This window comes from Monocercomonoides exilis (genome assembly GCF_001643675.1).
Source record: "Monocercomonoides exilis strain PA203 chromosome Unknown scaffold2-2631571, whole genome shotgun sequence".
Taxonomy (NCBI): Eukaryota; Preaxostyla; order Oxymonadida; family Polymastigidae; genus Monocercomonoides; species Monocercomonoides exilis.
This window is the reverse complement of record NW_027150547.1, coordinates 439,452-461,372: the sequence shown is the minus strand read 5'-3', so window position 1 is coordinate 461,372 and position 21,921 is coordinate 439,452. Positions and strand designations below refer to the sequence as shown.

The 21,921-nt window shown below is 38.8% G+C and overlaps 6 protein-coding genes across 6 annotated transcripts; all 6 read right to left on the bottom strand.

Annotated features, from left to right (window-relative positions):
• Window positions 1–1,008: 1,008 nt before the first annotated feature.
• On the bottom strand, window positions 1,009–2,959 carry MONOS_488 (uncharacterized protein; the record flags this gene model as incomplete). Its single annotated transcript, XM_067874983.1, has 8 exons — window positions 1,009–1,098; window positions 1,182–1,285; window positions 1,541–1,631; window positions 1,691–1,730; window positions 1,834–2,217; window positions 2,302–2,441; window positions 2,503–2,730; window positions 2,783–2,959. 8 exons carry the CDS (start codon window positions 2,957–2,959, stop codon window positions 1,009–1,011), a joined length of 1,254 nt encoding a protein of 417 aa, XP_067735615.1.
• Window positions 2,960–4,307, bottom strand: MONOS_489 (uncharacterized protein). Its single transcript, XM_067874995.1, has 5 exons — window positions 4,182–4,307; window positions 4,063–4,129; window positions 3,929–4,002; window positions 3,771–3,879; window positions 2,960–3,683 (listed from the first exon to the last, which is right to left on the bottom strand). The coding sequence occupies exons 1-5, from the start codon at window positions 4,294–4,296 to the stop codon at window positions 3,158–3,160; spliced, it is 891 nt and encodes a 296-aa protein (XP_067735614.1). The 5' UTR covers window positions 4,297–4,307; the 3' UTR covers window positions 2,960–3,157.
• Window positions 4,308–4,348: 41 nt separating this feature from the next.
• MONOS_490 (putative CMGC/GSK protein kinase) lies at window positions 4,349–5,999 on the bottom strand. The gene is made up of 4 exons (XM_067875007.1): window positions 5,847–5,999; window positions 5,227–5,790; window positions 4,944–5,134; window positions 4,349–4,885 (listed from the first exon to the last, which is right to left on the bottom strand). The coding sequence occupies exons 1-4, from the start codon at window positions 5,953–5,955 to the stop codon at window positions 4,742–4,744; spliced, it is 1,008 nt and encodes a 335-aa protein (XP_067735613.1). The 5' UTR covers window positions 5,956–5,999; the 3' UTR covers window positions 4,349–4,741.
• MONOS_491 (uncharacterized protein) lies at window positions 5,998–12,010 on the bottom strand (the record flags this gene model as incomplete). The annotated part of the gene is made up of 1 exon (XM_067875018.1): window positions 5,998–12,010. One exon carries the CDS (start codon window positions 12,008–12,010, stop codon window positions 6,089–6,091), a length of 5,922 nt encoding a protein of 1,973 aa, XP_067735612.1. The 3' UTR covers window positions 5,998–6,088.
• Window positions 12,011–12,365: 355 nt separating this feature from the next.
• MONOS_492 (Protein disulfide-isomerase, active site divergent) lies at window positions 12,366–13,893 on the bottom strand. The gene is made up of 4 exons (XM_067875029.1): window positions 13,794–13,893; window positions 13,622–13,745; window positions 13,476–13,547; window positions 12,366–13,422 (listed from the first exon to the last, which is right to left on the bottom strand). Exons 1-4 carry the CDS (start codon window positions 13,859–13,861, stop codon window positions 12,532–12,534), a joined length of 1,155 nt encoding a protein of 384 aa, XP_067735611.1. The 5' UTR covers window positions 13,862–13,893; the 3' UTR covers window positions 12,366–12,531.
• Window positions 13,894–13,957: 64 nt separating this feature from the next.
• On the bottom strand, window positions 13,958–21,837 carry MONOS_493fu494 (uncharacterized protein; the record flags this gene model as incomplete). The annotated part of the gene is made up of 4 exons (XM_067875049.1): window positions 13,958–14,832; window positions 15,224–16,482; window positions 16,766–21,709; window positions 21,765–21,837. The coding sequence occupies 4 exons, from the start codon at window positions 21,835–21,837 to the stop codon at window positions 14,254–14,256; spliced, it is 6,855 nt and encodes a 2,284-aa protein (XP_067735610.1). The 3' UTR covers window positions 13,958–14,253.
• Between the last annotated feature and the right edge of the window lie 84 nt (window positions 21,838–21,921).

Below are 21,921 nucleotides of genomic sequence, written 5' to 3'. Positions count from 1 at the left end.
ATTGTTTGTTTTTTCATTTATCATTATTATAATGATTATTGAGAAAAGACATTTTTATTGGATGAATCGACACCTTTTTTAAATTGTTTCTTGTTTGTTTGAAAAGTGATTGCTTTATTATTTTATTGTGTCGTACTTTTGTGGAGAAGTTTAAAAGATTATTATTCTTTTCTTTTCTTTCTTTATTTTTATTAAATAACTGTTGAATTTCAAACTGGATTCTGTTTGAAAGTGATCTCAGTTTTTGCAAATGAGTATTTTTGTTTCGTTTTGATTGTTCATTAGATTGTTTGCATTGCGATCAAGCAGATGGTGAAGTACATTGAATTCTGATTTTCTTTCAATTAATTTGAAATTCTTTTTTATATCTTTAAGTTATTTTGTTGAAGGCTGTCAAAGCTTTTGTGAAAGGAAAACCTTTTGATCTTTTTTTTTAAAAATAAAAAAATTCGAAGAATGTGAGGCTATGAAGAGAAAAGTTGCTTTTTTGAAAAAAGAAAAAATATATCAATCCATTATTTTTTATGAACTAGAATCATTAATTCGGAATATGAATAAATTTCACTAATTTTTGAAGAAAGGAATCAAAGCATAAATTCCTATAAAACACATTCTCATAATAATTAAAAAAACACTTGTTTGAAAGCAAATGGGACAAAATATTTTGCTTTATGAATTTTGTTCCATTCTTCTCTAACAAATATTTATCTCAATTCTTGAATTTTTCTGTATTATTTTGATACGGAAATGAAAGACTTATAATGACAATGTTGGAGAATAAGTTTTGAACAAATAGTTGTTTTTTTCATAAATAAAAAAAATTTGCCCCAAATTTATAATTTATGTACAAAAATTCTCATTTTTGAATTATTTTTGTTGTAAAAAAAAGAGAAAATGATTGGAATCCCAAAATTATCCATTCATAGAAATAAACAAAATTCATAAGAAAAAATACAAAAATAAGCACAACTTTCAAACAAAAAAAATTATGCCATTAAAAAAAAAAATCTATTTATTTGAAAATGGAGCAAGGACTTCTTTTTCAAATAATACTTTATATTTATTGGTAATGTCGAAGCATAAACATTTTGGAGGTTCCTTCAAATATGAAAAAAAAAATTTCAAATATTGCATTAAAAGGTTACAAAATGCATTTGCTCAGCAAAGAAAAAAGTGCATACATTAAATCGAGGGCATATGCTATTGAGAATTTCGAGATTAATTGTATTTGAAGATTCCCCCCTGAAGTAAGTTCGATAAAATTTTATTCGTTGGAGAAGTTCGACTTTTCAATCACGCAAAATGTGGAAAAAAGAATATATTTTGGAATATTAGTGGACGTTTTTTGAACGAATATTTCAAAATATGGAATAAACAATCGAAAACATGTGATATTCCAAATCGTCGTGTTTTTCGGTTCCAGCAAAGATTCATTCAAAAAAAAAAAATGAATTCAAACAAGTTAGAACGTTACAAATAAATATTTAGAAAAATAATTATTAAAAAACCCCGAAAAATAAAGTATAATTGGAATGCACACATGCAAATAAACTTTCTGCGTGCTCATCATTTTCCTTGAAATAAGAAGAAAGCATCTCGTCCACTTTTTGCCGTCTTTCGTATTCACTTTTCTACAAGAAGAAAAATAAAAAAAGATATGAAATAATACTGAATCTCAATATAAGCAAACCAATATTCCAAGATTGTGGTCTGAGATTAAGTTTTTTACTCTATCATCGGAAATATTATTGAAAATAATTTAATATAAAATCCAGGGATAGTTCCAACAGGTAATATTAAAATGAATAAATGTTACATAATATTATTTCACACTCTTGCAAATGCTCTAGATGAGAATTTAACATTTCTGGAATTTTACTCCATTCTTCCAATGAAGCAGTTAACTCATCTAACGAACGAGAATGACAGTCAAGCAATGGCAGTTCCTCATTTTCGTATTCGGTGATAGACATTATCGATTTTATTTCGGCTTCACTCAAAGTTTTGTTATGCATGTTTGCCTCTCCGAAATTTGTAGATATATTTTGTCTCATCTCCATCAGCTTGTCTGAAAAATCTGATACGATCGAATTATCAACTTTCTCAGTAACACATTCAGCAATGTGGAATTCTGAGTTTAAGTGTTTCTGTGAAGAATAATTTGATTCTTTTTCGGCAATGTTTAGGACACTCTCACATGGAGCTTCCTGAAATAACCTTAAAAGCTCATCATATTCATCAAAATTAAAATCTTTCATTTCTTCATTTTCATTGAAAGAAAAATGATTTGTAATAAAAGACTGCGCATCTTTAATCATTTCAAAATCTTCCTTCTTTAAAAATGAAGAAAAATTCGGATTATGTTTTTCATCAATAACTGAAATACTTTCGGTTGACTTTTCCAAATAATCAGTCAAAGGTTTTAATTTTTCCAATTTTTTCTTCAAATTCAAATTATAATACGCACACATAAACATCGAAATACATTAAAAATATTCAAACCTTAACAATAATAGTCGTTTTCTTTATTAATTCTCCAAAACTATTCTGCTTTTCTTGAAGCATTCGAATTCCACTTTCGGAAACCGGAAGAGAAAATTTATCAATGAAATTGTTGATGAATCCTTCATTACTCTTTTGTATCTCAAGACATTCCATCATTTTTTCATCCAATAGTTGTGCCTTTTTAAGGAACTGTTGATATATTGATAAACAATCTTCAAATTCTTTCTTTTCGTGGAAATAATGAAATGAGTTTTTGAAACATAAAAAAAATACAAACATTTGCAGTTTTAACAACATCCAGATTTTGATTCAATTGGCTGGATTCTGCTTCTGTGAGCTCGAAAAAATCGTTTGTTGTTTCTATAAATGGAAAAATTCTTTTCTTATTAACTATCTCGTTTATAATGTCATTTTCGATAATGTCACTTTTAATTTCATAAACAAAAGAACACATGAATATTTTTATGGGATCTGTTCAACAAAACGATTTATCAATATCAAAAATGAAAGAATAAATGTACGTCAAATAGAATTACAATAAAATATGCAAATAATTGCAGCCACAAAAATCTCAATTGAAGTGAAATTGATATGAAGTATTTATATAAGAAAGATAATAATGGAATGAGAATGAAATGAAACTTAATTAAGTCTAAGAAGAAGATTGAGGTGGGAGATACCACCCCTGGGCCAACATTTGTCGTTGTGCCGGAGTTAAATTGGATGTTGAAGAAGAATTTGATGATTGTGAGTTCGGGTCAATCGCTCCACCTTCCTCATCGTGATCAATATCACCATTTTCATGATTCGCTTCAACTGGATTGACGACATTTGCCTCTGCTCCATCATCAGCAATCACTGCTGGGTTCATTCCATCATCTCCTCCACCTCCATCATTTGGATCAAGAAGTTGTCGTTTAAGCGAAGGAACACAACAGCTTATAAGGCCAATGATAACGTACACAAGAGTCACAATCCATAATATTGCAGGTGGAAGCAAAACAACAATGATTAGAAGTATTTTTGCAGCTAACTCTTTTGGAGGCAAGTCCAGAACAAGGTTTGTAACATTAATACGATTATAATAGCACGAATGGCTCACGTTACCTGCTGAAATTTCTGATGGTGATAAACTCCAATGCGAGCGTTTATATGATGTTGGGGTACAAGTTCCATATCTTATATAAAAGAAAGAATTGATGTAAAATATTGAAGACAATACGAAATTAAAAATAAAAAAATATTTTTTTTTTTGCAAAACAAACGAAATATCTGGAATAACAGCTTGAGCTGAAATGTTTTTAACTCCACCCTTAACAGTTGAGTACATATACATCACTTCATACAAATGAGCACATCCTCCATGTCCAAGATCTGTAAGAAGGAAAATACGGTAAAAAAAATTGCAAAATAATGGTCAAACTATCTTGATATGGAACACCAATAGTATAGTTAACATATTTCACTATTGTACAAGTGGTTGGCTCAAAGTTTTTCCTTAAAGACATATTTACAAAAACGATTCAATTAATGATAGAATAAAATCAGAATTTATGCCTAATTGTTTGTATATATGCTGCAGATTCAATAAGTTTAACGCCCAGAGATATAAAAAAATATGTAACTAAAGAAAACAAAAATGAAAAACGACACAAAAATTTTTATTTCAGGCACACATATCCCGTACAAAATAAATCTGAATATTATCCCAAAAACGCTCCACCTTTGGCCAGGAAGAGAGCCTGTCCAAAATCCCCTCATAAAAAGATGAAAAGAACGGAGAAAAGGCATTTTTGTTTTTTATAATTATGGTTTATGAAGAAAAAATTTCTTTTTAAATGAATTAAATGACACAATATTTCTTGTTAAATACAATGAAAAAAATAGAAAATAAATGTTGTGAATTTGTTCAAACAAAATCTTCATATTGAAAAACATATTATTAAGTTGGTTGATAAAATAATTGGTGACTGATGTCTGCATTTTTCTTTATCGAAACCTTTTTCTTGTTCAAAAATCATAATTATTTTTCATTTTGAAAGATCTTTTTTCAAATTTGTTCTCTTATTATTAATAAATTAAACAGTTATATATTCTTTGCAAAGTCTATAAATAAAGAATCTTTACACAATTTAAAATCAAACACAACAATTTAGTCTCAGCAACATGAAACATAACGTATAAAATTTAAAAAAGCTTTTATTTTTTTCAAAAAACAAATTTAATGACTAAAAATTCAGCCAACTTTTAATCCACTTTTAACTGGATCAAAGAAAGGATGTTGTTTGGCTTCTTCTGCAGTCAGCCGTTGTAAAGGATCGTAACAAAGAACTCTTGAAATCAGATCTAACGCTCTTGGATCAGTTCCTTCTCGAAACATCTGAAATAATTTTTGAAAATTATTTTGTACGAAATACAAAAAAATTAAGTGGCAAAACTTTCTTGATGTCCATTTTTGGAATTACAGGCATGTCTGATATTGGATCGATGCCCATGGCTTTCATCTCTTCAAATGTTGGAGTTCCAAGAAATTTTACGATTTCAACAAGTTGCCCGCTTGTTGATTCGCCTGGAAACAATGCATGTCCAATTAAAAGTTCACCTAAAATGCAGCCAAATGACCACATATCTTAAAAAGAGTGGAATGAAATATTATGAGCAACAAATGCAATTGAGATAGTCGTCTTCAGTTAATTCAATTCTTAAAGAGAATTGACAAACCAATTGAAAATGAATATTGTGATGTCCCAAGGACCAATTCGGGAGCGCGATAAAATCGACTACATATATAAGATACACTAGTTTCCCCCTTTTTGAGAAACTTAGCTGAACCGAAATCGCCAAGTTTTAAAGTGTGTGTACTTGGCAAGATGAGAAGATTTTGTAGTTTTACATCTCGATGGCAAATTCCAAGTTTATGTATGTATTCCAATGCGTTCAGGAGCTGATAGCAATATTTTTGCACAAGGTATATTGGAAGACTTTTGTGTTGCCTGGACAAGTGCCTTGTAATCCCGTACAAAGTGAAAGGCACATATTCCATCACTAAGTTCACATAAGTCTCTTCTGTACCTTCTCCATTTGAATAAAAAAAGTGCTTTAATTTGCAAACGTTAGGATGATCCAAAATAGATAATATTTCAAGTTCTCTGTTTTTGAATTTTCGTTCCAAACGGATACGTTTAACTGCGACAATTTCACCAGTTCCAGCAACTTTTGCTTGAAAAACAGTTCCAAATGAACCTCCAGCAGGAATTGCATCTGGAGGGACAGAGAAAGATGATACTAAGTACAAAAATATATTACTCACCAATTTTCATACGACTAAAAATTGAACAAACTTTGTGAAGATGGATGCTGTGAGTGAAATGAACCCGATGTCGAAAATTGTCCTAATGCATCGGTCATTTGCGCAGTTCTTTGTTGAACTGCACTGCGTTGGGGCTGCATTTATCAAGCCGTCAAAAGATAATAAATTAAAAAATAAAAAGCTTGATCAATAGAAACCGTAGTTTTATATAATTTTCAAAAAAATGTGAAATGAATAATCATTCTTTAGTGACGTGTGAATAGTTGTTTTTCTTTAATTTTCTGATTCAGGTGCAAACCAAATGCTCATTGTTTCTTGATTAATTAACTTTCTCCATTTTGAAATAACCCTCAAAGCTTCATCAAGGTTTTCGCCACATTCCACAGAATCAAGATCAAGAATTCTCAACTCAATAAGGAATTGTCTGATATCATCAATAAGTTTTTGGAACGAAGTGAACGGAGCCTTTTCGCACTCCTCCAGAGTCACTGCGCACTTGTGAATGGCAGAGTTATACTCCTCTGTGATACTCGTCCTCTCTTTGCCCGAAAACGAGAGCTTGTCCCGAGAAGACTTCAGCTGCGACTGGATGCCCTGCAGCTGCACTTTCAGAAGCGCCAGATCTTTCTCCAACGAGCCTCTGGTGTCCCTGTGCTTCTCTATCAGCAGCTGCAGCCGCCGAATCTCCTCCATAGCACGGCGGATGCGCTCTTCCAGCTCGACGATGTCCAGATTCTCGTTGATGTACTCCAGAATCAGCCTCCACAGTTCGTTTGCTGTCTGTATCAGCTGCGCCTCTCTGCTCCTCACACTTTCTTCGAAGAGCGTCGCGTTCTTCACAGCGCTGTCGAGGCTCCGCTGTGCCTGGCTGATGAGGTCGTTGATTGCATCGTGCAGTCGCTTCACTTTGAGGGAGTAGTTTCTGTACTGCTCTTGCAAGAGAGACTCAGGGAGTGAAGGATCGATCATGTCCATGCTGAGGATGGAGGCAATGCGCTGCGAAAGAGACTCTTCCTGGCGAGAGGACAAGGCTGCTGCTGCTTCTTCATTGGCGTCTGAGTGTGTTGCAGTTGTGGTTGTGGTGGTGGAGGATGAGCTGTTCTCTTCGGTGCTGCTGAATGTGTGCTCACTTGTTGTGGTTGTAGTTGTGGTGGTTGTAATTGTATTTGACGAAGCAGAATCAGAAGAAGAAGCAGATGCTCCGTTCTCCTTCTTCTCTTCACTTTCCTTCTGCTCGCTGCTCTTCTTTGATCCGAAGTGATGGAAGGGCAGGTTCTTCACTTTGCTCGCAATGTGTGTCTTTGCTGTCTTTGCCAGCTCGTCCATTTCTGTCTGCACATTCTCTCTCAGCTTGCCAATCGCCTCGCTGCTCTCAACAATGTCGCTCCACTGCTTCAGCTGCAGCTGGATCTGGTTCAGAAGTGTCAGCTTCTTCTTCAGCAGCATCAGATCTTCTTGCCTCATCTCCACAATCGCCCTTCGCTTGTGCAGTGCTTCTTCGATCCATCCTTTCACTTTGTTCATCACTTTCTCTTCTTCGTTCTTTCTGTCTGATATTCTCTTCGCTGCTTTGGTCTTTTCATTCATCAGCCAGTTTTCAAGCGACTCGTCCTGATGCAGAAGCCTCTGTGCACTCAGCACGATCTCATCGATCCACTCCTTCTGCTGCAGAACAGTGGAAATCTTCTCTCCTTCTGCAAACATCTCCAGTTGGTTTCCTACCAACGCCACTGCTGCCTCTTTCACTCGCTCCTGCGCCCTCACAACACGAAGCAGCTTGTCGTTTTTCCTTTCCAGCGCCATTTTCAGCCTCGTTTGGAAGGAGTTTACGACTGTGCGGTTCAAATCCAGCAGCTGGTGGAGCAGGGAGTCGTGGCTGCTGTTGGTGGCAATGATCTCCTGTGTCACATTGCTTATCTTCTGGTTCAGCTGCATCTCAGTGTGAAGCAAAGGACGAATGTCTGTGGCGAGATTGTCGTATTTGCTGTTGACTTCTGTCAATCTCGTTGTCATCTTCTCCACAGTCTCTGTTGTTTCTGTTGTGCGCACAATGCATCGTCCAATGTCTTCCTCAAGAAGTGCTCGCAACGCCTTCACAAACGGTGGGAAACGCTGTTGCAGCTCTTCTGCTTTGTTCTGCAGCTCTGCAATGTGCACACTGTCGGCATCAAACAGACGCAGTTGCTCCACAAAGCGCTGAATGAGTTCAGTCTCCTCGTGGACAAAGCTGTGTACCTGCTGCCAGCCGCATTGTGCAGAAGACGATGTGCCGCTGCTGCTCATCAAGTGCTCATCACCTCCTTCAGACACACGCTGAGGCGGTGGGCGCACAGAAAAGCGAGGGCAGATCGGCTTTCGGCTATGGAGGTTGTAGTCAAACGAGTAAGAAGTGGTCAAATAAGAAAAGTTGTTGAAAGCAGCCAGACGTTCAGATATCATCTGCTGGAAGGGCATTGAGATGTCGATGGTGCTTCTGGCTTGATATTCTGGCATCCAGTCATAGCTGAGGATGCTGCTGTATTGAGTGTCACTTGAGCTGGAGAGACACGACGGAAGATTCTTGATGTTCATGTTAACATGATCACGAGAGAGGCAAGTGGCTGTCCTGTCAGAAATGCCAAGACGTCCTTTGTTCTTCAAAAGTCCATTCACACAATTGGAGACGTTCTTGTTGACAACATCGTTCTGATACTTCCTGGCGATGATGGGCAGGTCAGAGAGGATCCGCTGGAGATACAGTTTGTGCTCATTCAGTCTGTTGATGAGGGAATTTGCACGAGAAGAGCAGTCGCTGTTGTGGTTAGCAACTGGATCGCAGGCAATTGACGAGGAAGAAGAGGATGTTGATGAGATGGATGAAGAAATAGGAGAGAGAGACAGAGAAGAATACGATGTTGACTTTGTCACGCTTTGCTGTGTTATTTTGTGCTCAGAGTATGTTGATGTGTATGGATCAAGCACTTTATTAGTCTCTGGCATCACTGTCGTCCGAGGTGGAGGCACAGAGCTTGCCTGGTTGATTGTGCTATCTTCTTTCTTTGAAGAAGCAGAAGAAGCAGTGGTGGAATCAACATTGTAAGATGATTGCACATTTTGTGTGGGATGAGCAGAGGTTGTTGTGGAAGTAGTTGTTGTTGTGGTGGTTGTGGTTGATTGCTTGTTTGCTTCTCTGGGTGGAATGGTTTGTGAGTTCACAGGAATATTTGTGGGGTACGTTGAGCGATAGTTATTGTGTGTTCGTTTTATCGCTTGATAAGCTGCGTTCACTTTGTCCTGCTGCATCTCAACTGGAAACACAACAACCAGATCCTTCTGCGTCTGCGTCACAGGCGTCGGGAACAGCTGCTTGGACAAAGAAAGCGAGGCTGCTTTCTCTCTGTCTTCCAGCAGATGCAGCGGGATCTGAGACTTCGGATTGACCACGTCATAGCCGAAGGAGCCTCCCCACAGCAGAACAGCGTGCGGTGAGACAGTCCTTCCCCATAGCTCGTTTGTCACGTCGTGTGTTTGTGAAAAAGCAAAAGGAACGGCTGTGCTGAAAGCATTGGTAAATGCTCGTGGGCGCAGCGCCTGATACAACTGGAGAGAAGATGTGAACCAGCTCCGCAGGGCAGAATAGTCAGAGGCGTATCTGTAGGCCTCGCTGTGTGCAATTGGACTCGATTCAGCTGCCTGTTTGAACATCGACGTGTCGGCATATGGCAGAAGCAGCGATGGCTTCCACACCCAATTGTATGGATCGAAGCACCGGATGTTCTGCTGGGAACTCACAAACGAGTTTTTGGTCTGCTTGCCACCGATGAACAGAATCAGCGGATTGGTTTTGGCGTCAGAGGAGACAGAAACAAGATGGGCCGTGTGTCCAAACGAAGGTGGGTTGACATCGATTTTCTGTGCATCCTCAAGCAGCGCCTGTGCCTTCAGCAGCATTTGAACCAGCTCTTCTGCCTTCTCATCGCGCTTGGCATCAAACTCGTCGCTCATCGTGGTGTTGATGGCGTGTGTCAGCGACTCCTGGAACATGTCCACCAGCATCACCAGCTCCTTCACAGGCATCGACGGAATGGCTGTTCTGAGTGGTGTTCTCCACAGGCCACTCTCCAAATCAAAGAAGTAGGTGTCGTTGTAGACAGTGTGTGTCTTTTCATTCATGCCTCCATGTATCACTATCCCAAGCTCTCTGAATGGATGATCCTGAGAGGATGAAGGTGAGAGGGGCATCACACGTGTCATTGATGTGTAGATACGAGGTGGGGGTGCTCCATACAACACAAACTGCTTGGCAAGATCGTCCTTGTGGAATCTTTCGTACTTCAGGAACGATCCAAGGGCAGGGCCTGTGCCGTAGTACTTGATGCAGTTCCAGCTGTGCACTTTGGGATCATAGACGAGAATGTCGTTGTACACATTTGTTCCGTCTGTTCCTCCAAAGACAATAAGGCATTCACGATAGTTTGACTCTTCTGTATCAGAAGAAGGCGCATTTGACCCGGTTGCAACAGGAAATGGCAGAAGAAATGAATCTGATGGCAAATGGCACACTGTTGCCGAGTGGCCATAACGAGCAATGAATTTCTTGATGATTGCTCTTCCTGCAGAAATGTCGTTTTCTCCGACTTCTGTCCGGAATATCTCCGAAACAGGTCTCGCGCCTTCGCTCCAGAGGTCTCTGCGGTCACCGCTCATTTCAGCGATCTTCACAGTCGTTGACATTATGCGCCCTTCCCTCTGCTTCTTTACGTTGCCTTCCTGAACCCAGCGACGGAGAGTCAGATCATACATGTAGCAGTCTCCCAGCACCGCCTGCCCGAAAAGCCCGCTGTTGCGCCCTCCAAACACAATCAGGCTGTTCTGCTCGGGAAGATACGTGGATGTGAAGTCGGTGCGTGACGGCGGCCTTTCTTTGAGAGCAAAGCGGGTTTTGACGAATGAATTAGATGACGTTGAAAAAGTGTCGGTTTTGTAGTCAGACGATGAATAGCGAGGCTGCATGTCAGAGGCGAGGCGTTCTTCTAAAGACTGAAGCGAATAAGAAAGAAAAGAAGTGTCCATCTCAAACAGAAGTGAGTCTGAGCCGTCGTAGAAAAAGGCTGAAGAAACAGCATCAGAAGGTTTCTGCAATGGAGATGAGAAGGCGTTTGTCGAAACAACTTCGGCAATTCCTTTGCCAGATGGAAGAGAAGTTTCTGAGCGAAGGAGCGATGGAGGAACACGTCCTGCTGCAAACAGAACAGGATCAGAAAGAAGGATTGATTTCTTGGAAGCAACAGCTTTGCCACCGCTTAAGCTGTAGAGCGATGCAAGAATTGAGGAGTCTTGCTTTTCGATGGCCATAATGCAGTTATCCGCATTCAATTCCTTGTGATAGTTTCCATATAACTCTGTGGATGCTCGCGTCCATTGATGGCTGAAAGAAATTCCATTATTGTTCATGTCATTTGCACTCCGACTGAAAAACACTGATAATATCCAATGCTCTTGAAGATTCTGGAAATTGTCTGATCCAAGAAGGATATGAATATGATGAATCGAATCGTCTGGAGTTTGGGAATCTGTAACAATGTCGGTCGATAAAAGATGAGAATCCAACTGCGCTTCTGGAGAAAAGTATTGATCATTTTTCGAATTTGGAGAATATCCAAATGGATAAAACAATTTCTGCTGTATATCGAACAACCAGCATTCATTTGTTTTCGTGCTTCTTATTTTCCCCCATGTTGTGTTTGATAATTCCTTTGGATTCCAAACAATTTCTCCTCCATACATAACTATCAATGTAGAGGATTCGTGTGCCATTGCAATATTTTGGTTATTCGCTGCATTTTGTTCCTTTGGAATCGAAATGCAAATAGTGGAATGGTTAAGCCTTGAATTAGGATAAAATTTATTTGAAGTTGAAAGTTGGATTTGTGTCCATTCAAGTGTTCCAAGATCAAGTTTATATATTGCAACAACTTTTTGAGACAATCCTCCCAATGCATAGACACTGTTTGTAGAACGAGAATAGCTGTATGAGAACGTAGTATGATTTTCTTTTAAAAACGATCCAGTTGTCGAAAATGATTTGCAAATATAAGTTATCGCATCGTAAATTCCAATTTCAAAGTCATGATTATTAGAAGCATCCTCGAATTGTTTTGGCTTTAAAAGTAAATAATGAGAAGCATTCATTTGTAACACATGATCATGAATCATCCATCCTGGTCGTTGGTCAAAAAGTTGGAATATTGGAGCAATATTTTCTGCTTTATAAGATGAAAATAAAAAGCAAAGCAAAAAAGAATACAAGCAAGTATTGATCATATGCCAGCAAAAGTTAAAAATAATGATGATCAAATAACATAATTTGCTTTTCGATTATTTGACAAAGATTTTCACTCATAGTTATCAAGCAAAAACGTTTAAAGAGAACTACAACATAAATAAATATACACAATAAAATTCCACATGCTTTATCAATATTTATTAAAAATATTATCAAAATATAATGAAATTGATAAGTATTACGCTTCGTTTTTTATTTTCTTCAAAAATTTCAAGGATTATTTCATATTGATATTTATTTAATATTAAAATAATTGCATATTTTGAAAGAGTTTATAATTTGAGATGAGTGTTTTGTGAAGTTAGTGAAGGAGGAGATATAATGTGAAACAAATGTGAAAGAACTGAGAAATCATTAAGAAATGTATGTAATAGTTAAAAGAAAGAAGAAATTAAGCGGCGGTTTCCTGTGGAACTTCCGCTCCGCCTTCTTGTTGTGCAGAATCGTCATTTCCACCTTCCTCAACCGGCTGTTCCGCAACGCCTGTCTCTTCGCTCTGCTCAACTTCGTTTGCTTCTCCCTCTTGATAGCCAAAATCTCCAGGTGCTTCTTCGATTTCAGTTCCCGCTGGCTGCTCTCCTTCAGTCGGCATTTCCTCTCCCGAAGCTTCGACGTCTCCTGACCCAGCGACTTCTGACTCGGTATTGCCAGATTCCTCTTGGCTTGCTGTGTTTCCTTCCTCCGTCTCTGAAGGCATTCCCCTTTCAAGCACTTCTCCTTCTTCCATCGCTTCTGCCCCATCGGCAATTGGTGCACCGGCACCTTCGACGGATTGCTCGTTGCTTATTCCATTCTCTGAAGCTGCTTCTCCTTCTCGTTCACTGCCTTCAGCTCTCTCAACGCTTTCATGTTCTCCATTTGATTCGCTTCCTTCTTGTGCCTCAGATATCTCAGTCAGCTCCATGCGACTTCCGTCAGCTGCAATCGGTTGCTCTCCATTTCCATCGCCAACTTCTGTTGACTCTCCATCAATCCTGCTGGCATCAGCCGCAACAGGTTGCTCACCTTCTCCGTCCTCAATCGGAACTTGCCGTTCGGTGTCTTCTTCCTGCTGCTCGCTTCCAGGCTCAGCATTTTCGTTTTCGGATGCGGATCCCTCGATTGATGATCCGGCTTGTTCTTCTTGTAATCGTTTTTCTTCTTCAGCAATTGCAGTTTGAGGATCGAATGGTGGTAATATTTCCTCTTGCTCTTCAATATCAGGAGCATTAATATAATACATAATTTTATCAACTATATGGGGCATTTGACATCCAAAATATCTTTCACGAAGCTTTCCATTCTGAAGATCATTTTTGAAAAACTTAAAAATATATAATTTAACATGATATCAACCTTGTAAATATCAAAACATGGACGTGATTTCCCTTGTTGGTCGCTTAAAGCTGGGATTAGCTCGGCTTTTACCTTCAAGAAAAAGCATATGACAAACAAAATAAAAAGGATTCTTTTAAAGTTACGTTGTTAAAAAATATACACACATGCGCAAATTTCACTTTTTCATCGCCTAGTTCTAATTGAATTCTACGAAGGTTTGCTTGAATGGCTTTGCAAAATCCAGCCCATTCGCAATATATCTCCATAACTAAAACAATTGTTTTGCTTCTATAAATTGCTAAATAAATGGAAATTTCATTAAAAATGAGATAGTACTCTTCGATCATATTGTTATATTGCTCCTCTGATGTTATTTCTATGTTCCAGATTGGCTGTTTTGACATTTCAATCAACAAACCGTTATTTAATAAACTGTAAAGGGAGAGTATTGATCGATTTAAAAATAAAAAAATAAAAAACCACAAATCAACACAATGAGTCCAAACAATTGCATATTGCATATCTTCACTATAATTAATGGAAAACATACATTAATATTGTAATGCATAAAAAAACGCTCTGGGAAAACAATTAAGTCATTATGTAAAAAATTTAAAAAAAAAAAAAGAATAAAACTAAATATCACTTACTAAAAATTTGGTAAGGCATTAATACATATATATCCAAATAAAATATCTGTTTTGGAGCTTTCTTAAAAAATTAAAAAAATAAAAAATAAAAAATAAAAATTATGTGCTCCTTTTCAATGAAGAACTTGTAAAAAGAAGAGTGAAGGTTACATCGATTGCATTGCAACGTAAAATGAAGAAGGAGCAGAAGAGGCAGGTAAAGCAAAAGTCAAAAAACCAGGTGAAAACGCTGCCTGTGCAGTGGGTGGAGCAGAATAAGAGGAAGAAGCAGGAGAGGAAGCAGAAGAAGATGGAATTGAAGAAGAAGATGATGATGATGAAGCCAAAGAAGAAGCAGAAGAAGAAGAAGAAGAAGAAGAAGAAGAATTAGCCACAGCCCCAGCAGACTCAGCCAAGTTACCCTTTGCAGGCACAAACAACGGAACATTAATCGGAACCCTTCCCTTGCTGTCAGCTTTGTCCACAAAAACTGGATTGACATGAATGAAAGGGCATTCACTGCCCTTTCTGCATCCCCTGGGCGATCCATAGAACATACACACGCACCTCTCCTTCTCGTTGGGCTTGGCTTCAGCAGGCGAATAGATGAATGGGTCGACAGCAGAAAAGTATGACATCTCCTTCTGGTTCAAGGTGATGTTGAATTCGACAGCATAGCCAGGCTCCATCAGATGGCGCTGGGACGGGCGAACACGGCGGAGGTCACAGAAGACGTTGTCGGGGAACTGGAAAGGGAAGAGGAGGAGGAGGAGGAGAAGGAGAGAGAAAGAAGAGAAGAAGAAGAAAGAGAAGAGGTGAGAAGAAGAAGAGATAGATTGATAGAGAAAGAAAAGCATAGAAAGAGATAAGAATTAATTTGCGATTAAAAATAAATAAATAAAATAATTGCATTGAAAAATGAATACAAACGAATAAAAACGAGAAAAGAACAAAAAAAAAAAAAAAAAGAAAAAGAAAAAGAAAAAAGAAAAAAAAAGAAAAAAAAAGAAAAAAAAAAAAAAAAAAAAAAGAAAAAGAAAGAAAAAGAAAGAAAAAGAAAGAAAAAGAAAAAAAAAAAGAAAAAAAAAGAAAAAAATAAATAAATAAATTCTTTCCCTAAACATGTTCCAATCACACCTCAGCTGACGATATCCACGCTGTTTGTCTCTCTCTCGACAGGGTTGCCTTGAAGTAGCCTCTGAATCTTCTCTGAGTGCAGAGAGAAGGGAAAAGATGGATGTAGTGTGGGAGAAGGGAAAGATCCTTCTTTTCGACGAGCTGTTTGGTGGAGGCATCGAAAGAGGAGAGGGTGCGAAGAGCTGGGAGGAGGGAAGAAGAGGAGGAGGTGAAAGAAGAAGAAGAGGAGGAAGAGGAAGAGGAGGAGGAAGAGGAAGAGGAAGAGGAGGAGGAAGAAGAAGAAGAAGAGGAAAAGGATTGAAAGATAACAGGAGAATGAACGCTTCGAGAAGAAGAATGAGAAATGGAAGAAGAAGAAGAGGAAGAAGAAGAGGGAGAAGAGGGAGAAGAGGGAGAAGAGGAAGAAGAAGAGGAAGAAGAAGAGGAAGGAGGAGTGAAAGGGGTGGGAGGGATGGCAGGGAAGAAGAGGGAAGAAGCAATGGAAGAAGAAGAATGTGACGAATGTGAAGAATTTGAAGAAGAAGTGGAAGGAGAGGAGGAGGAGGAGGAGGAGGACAATGAAGAGGAAGAAGGAGAGGAAGAGGAGGAGGAAGAGGAGGAGGAAGAAGAAGAAGAAGATAGAGAAAAAGCAATTGCTTTTATTTCATTCTTTTGATCAGAAGCTGTTGAAACATCGTTTTTTTGATGATGAGGTGTCTGCAGCGTGTGATAAGACCATCCTTCTTCGTCTGCTTCTTCTTCCTCTTTCCTTTTTTGGCTCTTCCTGTCTGAACTATCTTTTGTCTTATTCTCAATGCTTTTTGAATTCTTCACTTTGTTTTCTTTGTTTTCTTTGTTTTCTTTTCTTTCTCTAATTTCTTTTGTTTCTTTTGTTTCTTTTGTTTCTTTTCCTTCTCTTCCTTCTTTTCCTTCTTCGTTTTTCCTGCTTCTTTCGCTCAATCTGTTTCTGCTCTTTGTTTGCTCATTGCCCCCTTTCTCTTCTCTTTCACTGGAGAAATAAAACTTTTTTCCATAATACTTGAATGAAGAACTGTTCTTCTCCTCTTTTTTCCCTCTGTTTTGCATTCTTTGATTTTCTTCTCTTCTTCTCTCCCTCCCACTCCTCTTCTGCTGCTGCTGCTGCTGCTGATTCTGGTTCTGATTCTGATTCTGCTGCTGTTGAGGCTGAAGATGCGAATTTTGTTGTGGGTTCTGTTGGAATTGTGCATTTTTCACTTTTTCAGCGCGTTTTCCTTGAGAAGATGGTGGATGGGGCATTTCTTTTGACAGAAACAGAGAAAAAAGGAATAAATGTGATTAGAATGAGAAATGTGAAAGAAAAAAAATAAATAAAATTTGTCAAAAATAATAATGTTGAAAAAAGAAAGAAAAGAAAAGAAAAGAAAAGAAAAGAAAAGAAAAGAAAAGAAAAGGGAAGGGAAGGGAAGGGAAGGGAAGGAAAGGGAAGGGAAGGAAAGGAAAAAATGTTTATTTTTTGTTTCAAACAAATAAAGGAAATGTCAACAAATAAATAAAATATAAACATAAATATAATCATCATACCATTGCCAGTAGCATTGTTTGATTCAACAGACAGGGGCATTTTCATCTTCTGCATTGAAATAGGCAAGTCAGGAGCAACACGAGCAGAAGAAGAAGAAGAAGAAGAAGAAGAAGAAGAAGAAGAAGAAGAAGAAGAAGAAGAAGAAGAAGAAGAAGAAGAAGAAGAAGAAGAAGAAGAAGAAGAAGAAGAAGAAGAAGAAGAAGAAGAAGAAGAATGAGAAGAGGAAGAAACAGAAGGAGAATGAGAAGAAGAAGAATAAATGATTGCGGAGGAAAAGAGGGGTGTGGAGATGGCTGAGGAAGAAGAAGAAGAAGTGGGAGAGAGAGAAGAAGAAGAGGAGGAAGAAAATGATGAGGAATAAGGAGAAGAAGTTGAAGGAGAAAAAGAAAGAGGGGAAGAAAATGATGACGATGATGATGAAATAGAAGAAGGAGAAGAGACAGAAGAAGAGGAAGAAGAAGAAGAAGAAGAAGAAGAAGAAAGAGGAGAAGAAGAGGAAGAAGAGGAAGAAGAAGACGCAAAGGAATTATCAAACAAAATGTTCTGATTGTCCATCTGTTGAGCTGTTGTTATGTTTTGTTGCATTCCTATTTCATTTGGAGTTGTGTTCCCTGTTGTATTCATCTGAGTGATCATCCCATTTGAAGAGGAAGAAGAGGAGGAAGAAGAAGAAGGAGAAGAGAAAGAAGAGGGAGAAGGAGAGGAGGAAGAGGAGAAAGAGGAAGAGGAAGAAGGGAAAAAAGAAAAAGAAGGGAAAGAAGAAGAGGAGGAGGATGAAGAAGAAGAAGAAGAAGAAGGAAATTCCAGTGTATTTGTGGAGGGTTGAGGAGAAGAGGCTAAAGATCCAAAGCAAACAGCAAGAGGAGGGCGGGGTGAGGCAAACAAAGAGAAATAAGATGTTGGATAGAGAGAAGATGGAAGAGAAGAAGAAGAAGAAGAAGAAGAAGAAGGAAATGAAAAGGAAGAAGAGGAAGAAGAAGAAGAAGATGATGATGATGATGATGATGATGATGAAGGAGCAGGAGAAGGAGCAAGAGTTAACGCTGAAACTGAGGTTGGAGAAGAGACAGAAGCAGAAGTTAAAGCTGAAGAAGAAGAAGAAGAAAAAGAAGAAGAAGAAGAAGAAGCAGAAGGAGGAGGCGGAGGAAGCATAGAAGGATACAGAAGTGTCCCCGCAGCGTCTGAAGAGAAAGAGAAGTCATTTGGATGAGCTGAGGAATATTTTGTTGTCTGTGGAGAGAAAGAAGGAGGTTGAATGAAAGGGAGGTAAGCATTTGTGGCTAAAGAGGCGAATGCGATGTTGAGAGGAGGATGAGGAGAGAGAGAGGAAGAGGAGGAGGAAGAGAGATAGGAAGAAGAGGAAGAAGAGGAAGAGGAGGAAGAGTTAGAGAAAGGAGAAGAAGAGGTTAAATTAGCATTTGCTTTTTCCTCAAACAATAATTGTGGAGGTGTGGTGATGTTTTGTGAATAAAACGAAGAAACATTTGAAGAGGAAGAAGAAGATGATGATGATGATGATGACGACGACGATGATGATGATGATGAAGGCAAAGAAGATTGGATCTGAACAACAGAAGTAGGAAGAATGAATGAAGGGAACAGGGAAGAGGAAGAAGAAGAGGAAGAAGAAGGGGGAGAGGGGGAAAAGGAGGAGGAGGAGGAAGAAGAAGATATTGTTGGTGTTGCTAACGCAGAAGAAGAAGAAGAGGAAGAAGAAGAATCAGAAGAAGCATTCATTTGAGACAACGCAGTGGGTGAGAGAGTGTGAGAGAGAGAAAGAGAAAGAGGAAGAGAAGAAGGAAGAGGAAGAGAAAGAGAAAGGGGAAGAGGAAGAGGAAGAGAAGAAGCATCTGAAAGCGGGTGAGGAAGAGGTTGAAGAGGAAACTGGGGTTTTGATTGGAGAAGAGGCTGGCGAAGAGGTTGAGGCAACGATTGAGCTAAAGATTGAGTTAAAGATTGAGATGAAGAGGTAGAAGAAGAAGAAGAAAGAGAAGAAGAAGAAAGAGAAGAAGAGGAAGATTGAACGTGTGGTGGAGGAGGAAGTGACAGGGGTATCTCTTGTAATGGGGGCTTGCCACCTAAAAGAGGGACAGAAGAGGCAAAAGATGATGAAATAGATGAGGAGGATGAGGAGGAGGAGGTTGATGATGCTGATGGAGAAGGAGAAGAAGAAGAAGAAGAAGAGGTGGTGGTGGTGGTGGTGGTGGAAGAAGAAGTTGATGATGATAAAGATGATGATGATGGAATAGTTTCTTGTCCTGTTTCATTCACATGTGTCTCATTCGTCTGACTTAATTCAACAACCTTCTCGTTCTCTTCATTCATTTTGTCATCAAAAATCTTCTCTTTCTCCTCTTCCTCTTCTTTCTCCTCTTCTTCTTCCTCTTCTTCTTCTTCTTCTTCCTTCTCTTCTTCCTCCTCTTCCTCTTCCTCTTCCTCCACCTCCTCCTCATTCTTCTGTCCCGCTTCATTCTTCAGTGGCAAAACAGCACTCGATCTGCTGAAAGAGAACGAAGAGCTGTTTGGAGAAGGCACATCAGAAGTGTTAGCAGAATCCGAAGAAGCATCGGAAGAAGCATCGGAAGAGGAAGAATCTGTGGAAAGGTTGTTGGAGTGTGTCTGACTGCGCTGCTCAGAAGCAGAGGGAGGGGAAGAGGTGTTTAATGTGTTGGAGAAGTTGGAAGAATTGGTTGAATTTGAGGTGTCTGTAGATTGATTGGATAAAGAGGAAGGAGAGGAGGAAGGTGAAGAGGAAGAGGAAGAGGAAGGTGAAGAGGAAGAGGAAGAGGAAGGAGGAGAAGAGGAGGAGGAGGAAGAAGAAGTGATGGCTACAGAGAGATGGGAGCATTTGTCGAGGAAGGAGGAGAAGGTGGAGGGGGAAGGAGGGGTTTTGCTTTGGATGGGAGAAGAGGAAAAGGAGGAAGAAGAAGATGATGATGATGAATTCACTTCAACAGGAGTGAGAAGATTTGTGCTTTTTGAGCTTATTTTGGAGGACAATTTGATTGAAGTTGCAGTGGACTGAGGGAAGGAAGGTAGAGCGGAAGAGGAAGAGGAAGAGGAAGGAGAAGAGGAAGAAAGAGAAGGACGATAACTCAGATCATTCTTGAGATCAGCATTAATATATGCTGTTTGTGCAATGTCATTTGCATCTTCCTTGTTGTGCTGTAAGGTTGCTTCTTCTGAGACAAGAGAAGGTTTGCTTTGTGATGTTCGTATTGAAGATTGTTCAGAATTGATTGAAGCTGATGTCAAATCAGAGGGTGTTGAATGTGAATGAGGAAGAGGAAGAGAAAGAGAAGGAGAAGGTTCTTTTGTTTCAGAGAGCGAAGAAGAAGAATGTGAGGGAGAAGAAGAGGAGGAAGAGGAAGAAGAGGAAGAAGTATCAGAGGATGTGTTATTCCCATCAATATTTTCAGTGTTGAAAGCAGATTGAAGAGCAGACTTGCTGTTAATTTGGGTATCCGTTACCTCATTTGAAGAGGCTGAAGAAGCATTTGTGTCAGATGAGCCATTCAAAGAACAGGGAAATAGATACAAAGGAAGCGAAGAGCTGTTTGAAATGCCTGGGGAAGGGAATACAGCGGATGAAGGCAATGACGATAATGATGAGAAGGAGGAGGAAGAGAAAGAAGAGGAAGAAGAAGAAGAAGAAAGAGGCTTATCAGAAACACAATTTGATGCTGCCAAGGATATTGGCAGGCCATTTAAAGCTTCATTTGATTGGTCCAACTGCACAGTAACAGAAGGGAACGAGGAAGAAGCATCAGAATCCAAAGACTTCTGAATTGCTTCTTGTTCTGTTGTTTCAACTTCATTGCAACTTATACACTCTTCTGTCATTTTTGGCATTTCAAACTCCTTTGAATCCTGAATGCTATCATTGTCTGTGTCCACTTCTTGTTCTTCCTCAAACACATTGCAGGCAAACGGCTGGCCCATGCTGTGCTTGTTGTTGCTGAAGCCATTCGACAGATTTGCTTCGGAAATGTTGGGATAAATCAGCTGCTCGCTTTCAGCAGCCACAAAAACCTGGGCACGAGGCGCAATATCTGGCGAAGAAGGCTTCTCCTCCTGAACAGTCTGGGAATATGTTATATATCCAACGGTGTCGCATCCACTGGCAATGAACGCATCGTCAGACAAAAACGAGGCTTGCTGTGTTGAGTTCAATGAAGATGATGACAAAAAAGAGCTGGTTGGGGTCAAAGAGGTTGGTGTGATAGATGGGAAAAATCCTAATGTCGCAGACAATGATCGAGGAATCAGGCTAGGCGATGTCATGGATGTGATGCAAGACGAAGTTGGCGTTGATAACCGAGAGGGTGTTGAAAAATTTGAACAGGGAGATGGAGGTTCAGATATTTGACTTACCACTGAAACAGGTGACAAAGGAATAAGCAAGTTAGAACTGTGTGCATTTCTCTCTTCATCCATTAGTTTTTCATTTTCTTTTTCTATTATAGGCGAATGAGGAGATGATTTTGCTGCAATTTCATCTTTTGATACTAATGAAGGATTTGATGAAAAATTTTCATTAAATTGAGAATCAGACGTATATAAATTATTCTCAAATTCAAAATCATCTGATAAAATTGATAAATGTTGTGATGCTGATGACAATATTGTCTCGTCATTTTGTAATTCTTGGCAATACGAAGAATTTAAATGTTTTTCGCTCTGCTTCATTGAATCAAAAAGAAATTTTTGGTGAACATCTAAGCAAGAACAAAAATTCGATTGGACGGTATCGCATTCGACTTGCTTTTCTGTTTCTTCATCAGTTGAAAAGGACTGAGTGTCAGTTTTCGGAAAGTCTTTTATTGCTTTCACTGTATTTCTGCTTTCAGATAATAAGCTTGAAGTCGAACTAGAACGCTTTGCCAAATTTTTGCAATCATGATTTTCGGTCGGCTCAAGTTGTTGCACCAGTATGTCGTCATCTGAATAAGGTATGAAAATAAAAAAAAGAAAATTAACTAATTATCCAATAGCTACCGTAAGATTTCTGAAACTTCCTCATTGCTCGAGGTTCCATTATCTTGCGCAACAGATCTTCCTGTTGAGACATCGAAAAATGAAACAAAGGGCAAGAACACAAGGTAAATTATATTGGAGTTTAACCATAATGAAATTCATTAAAATCCCGAAATAA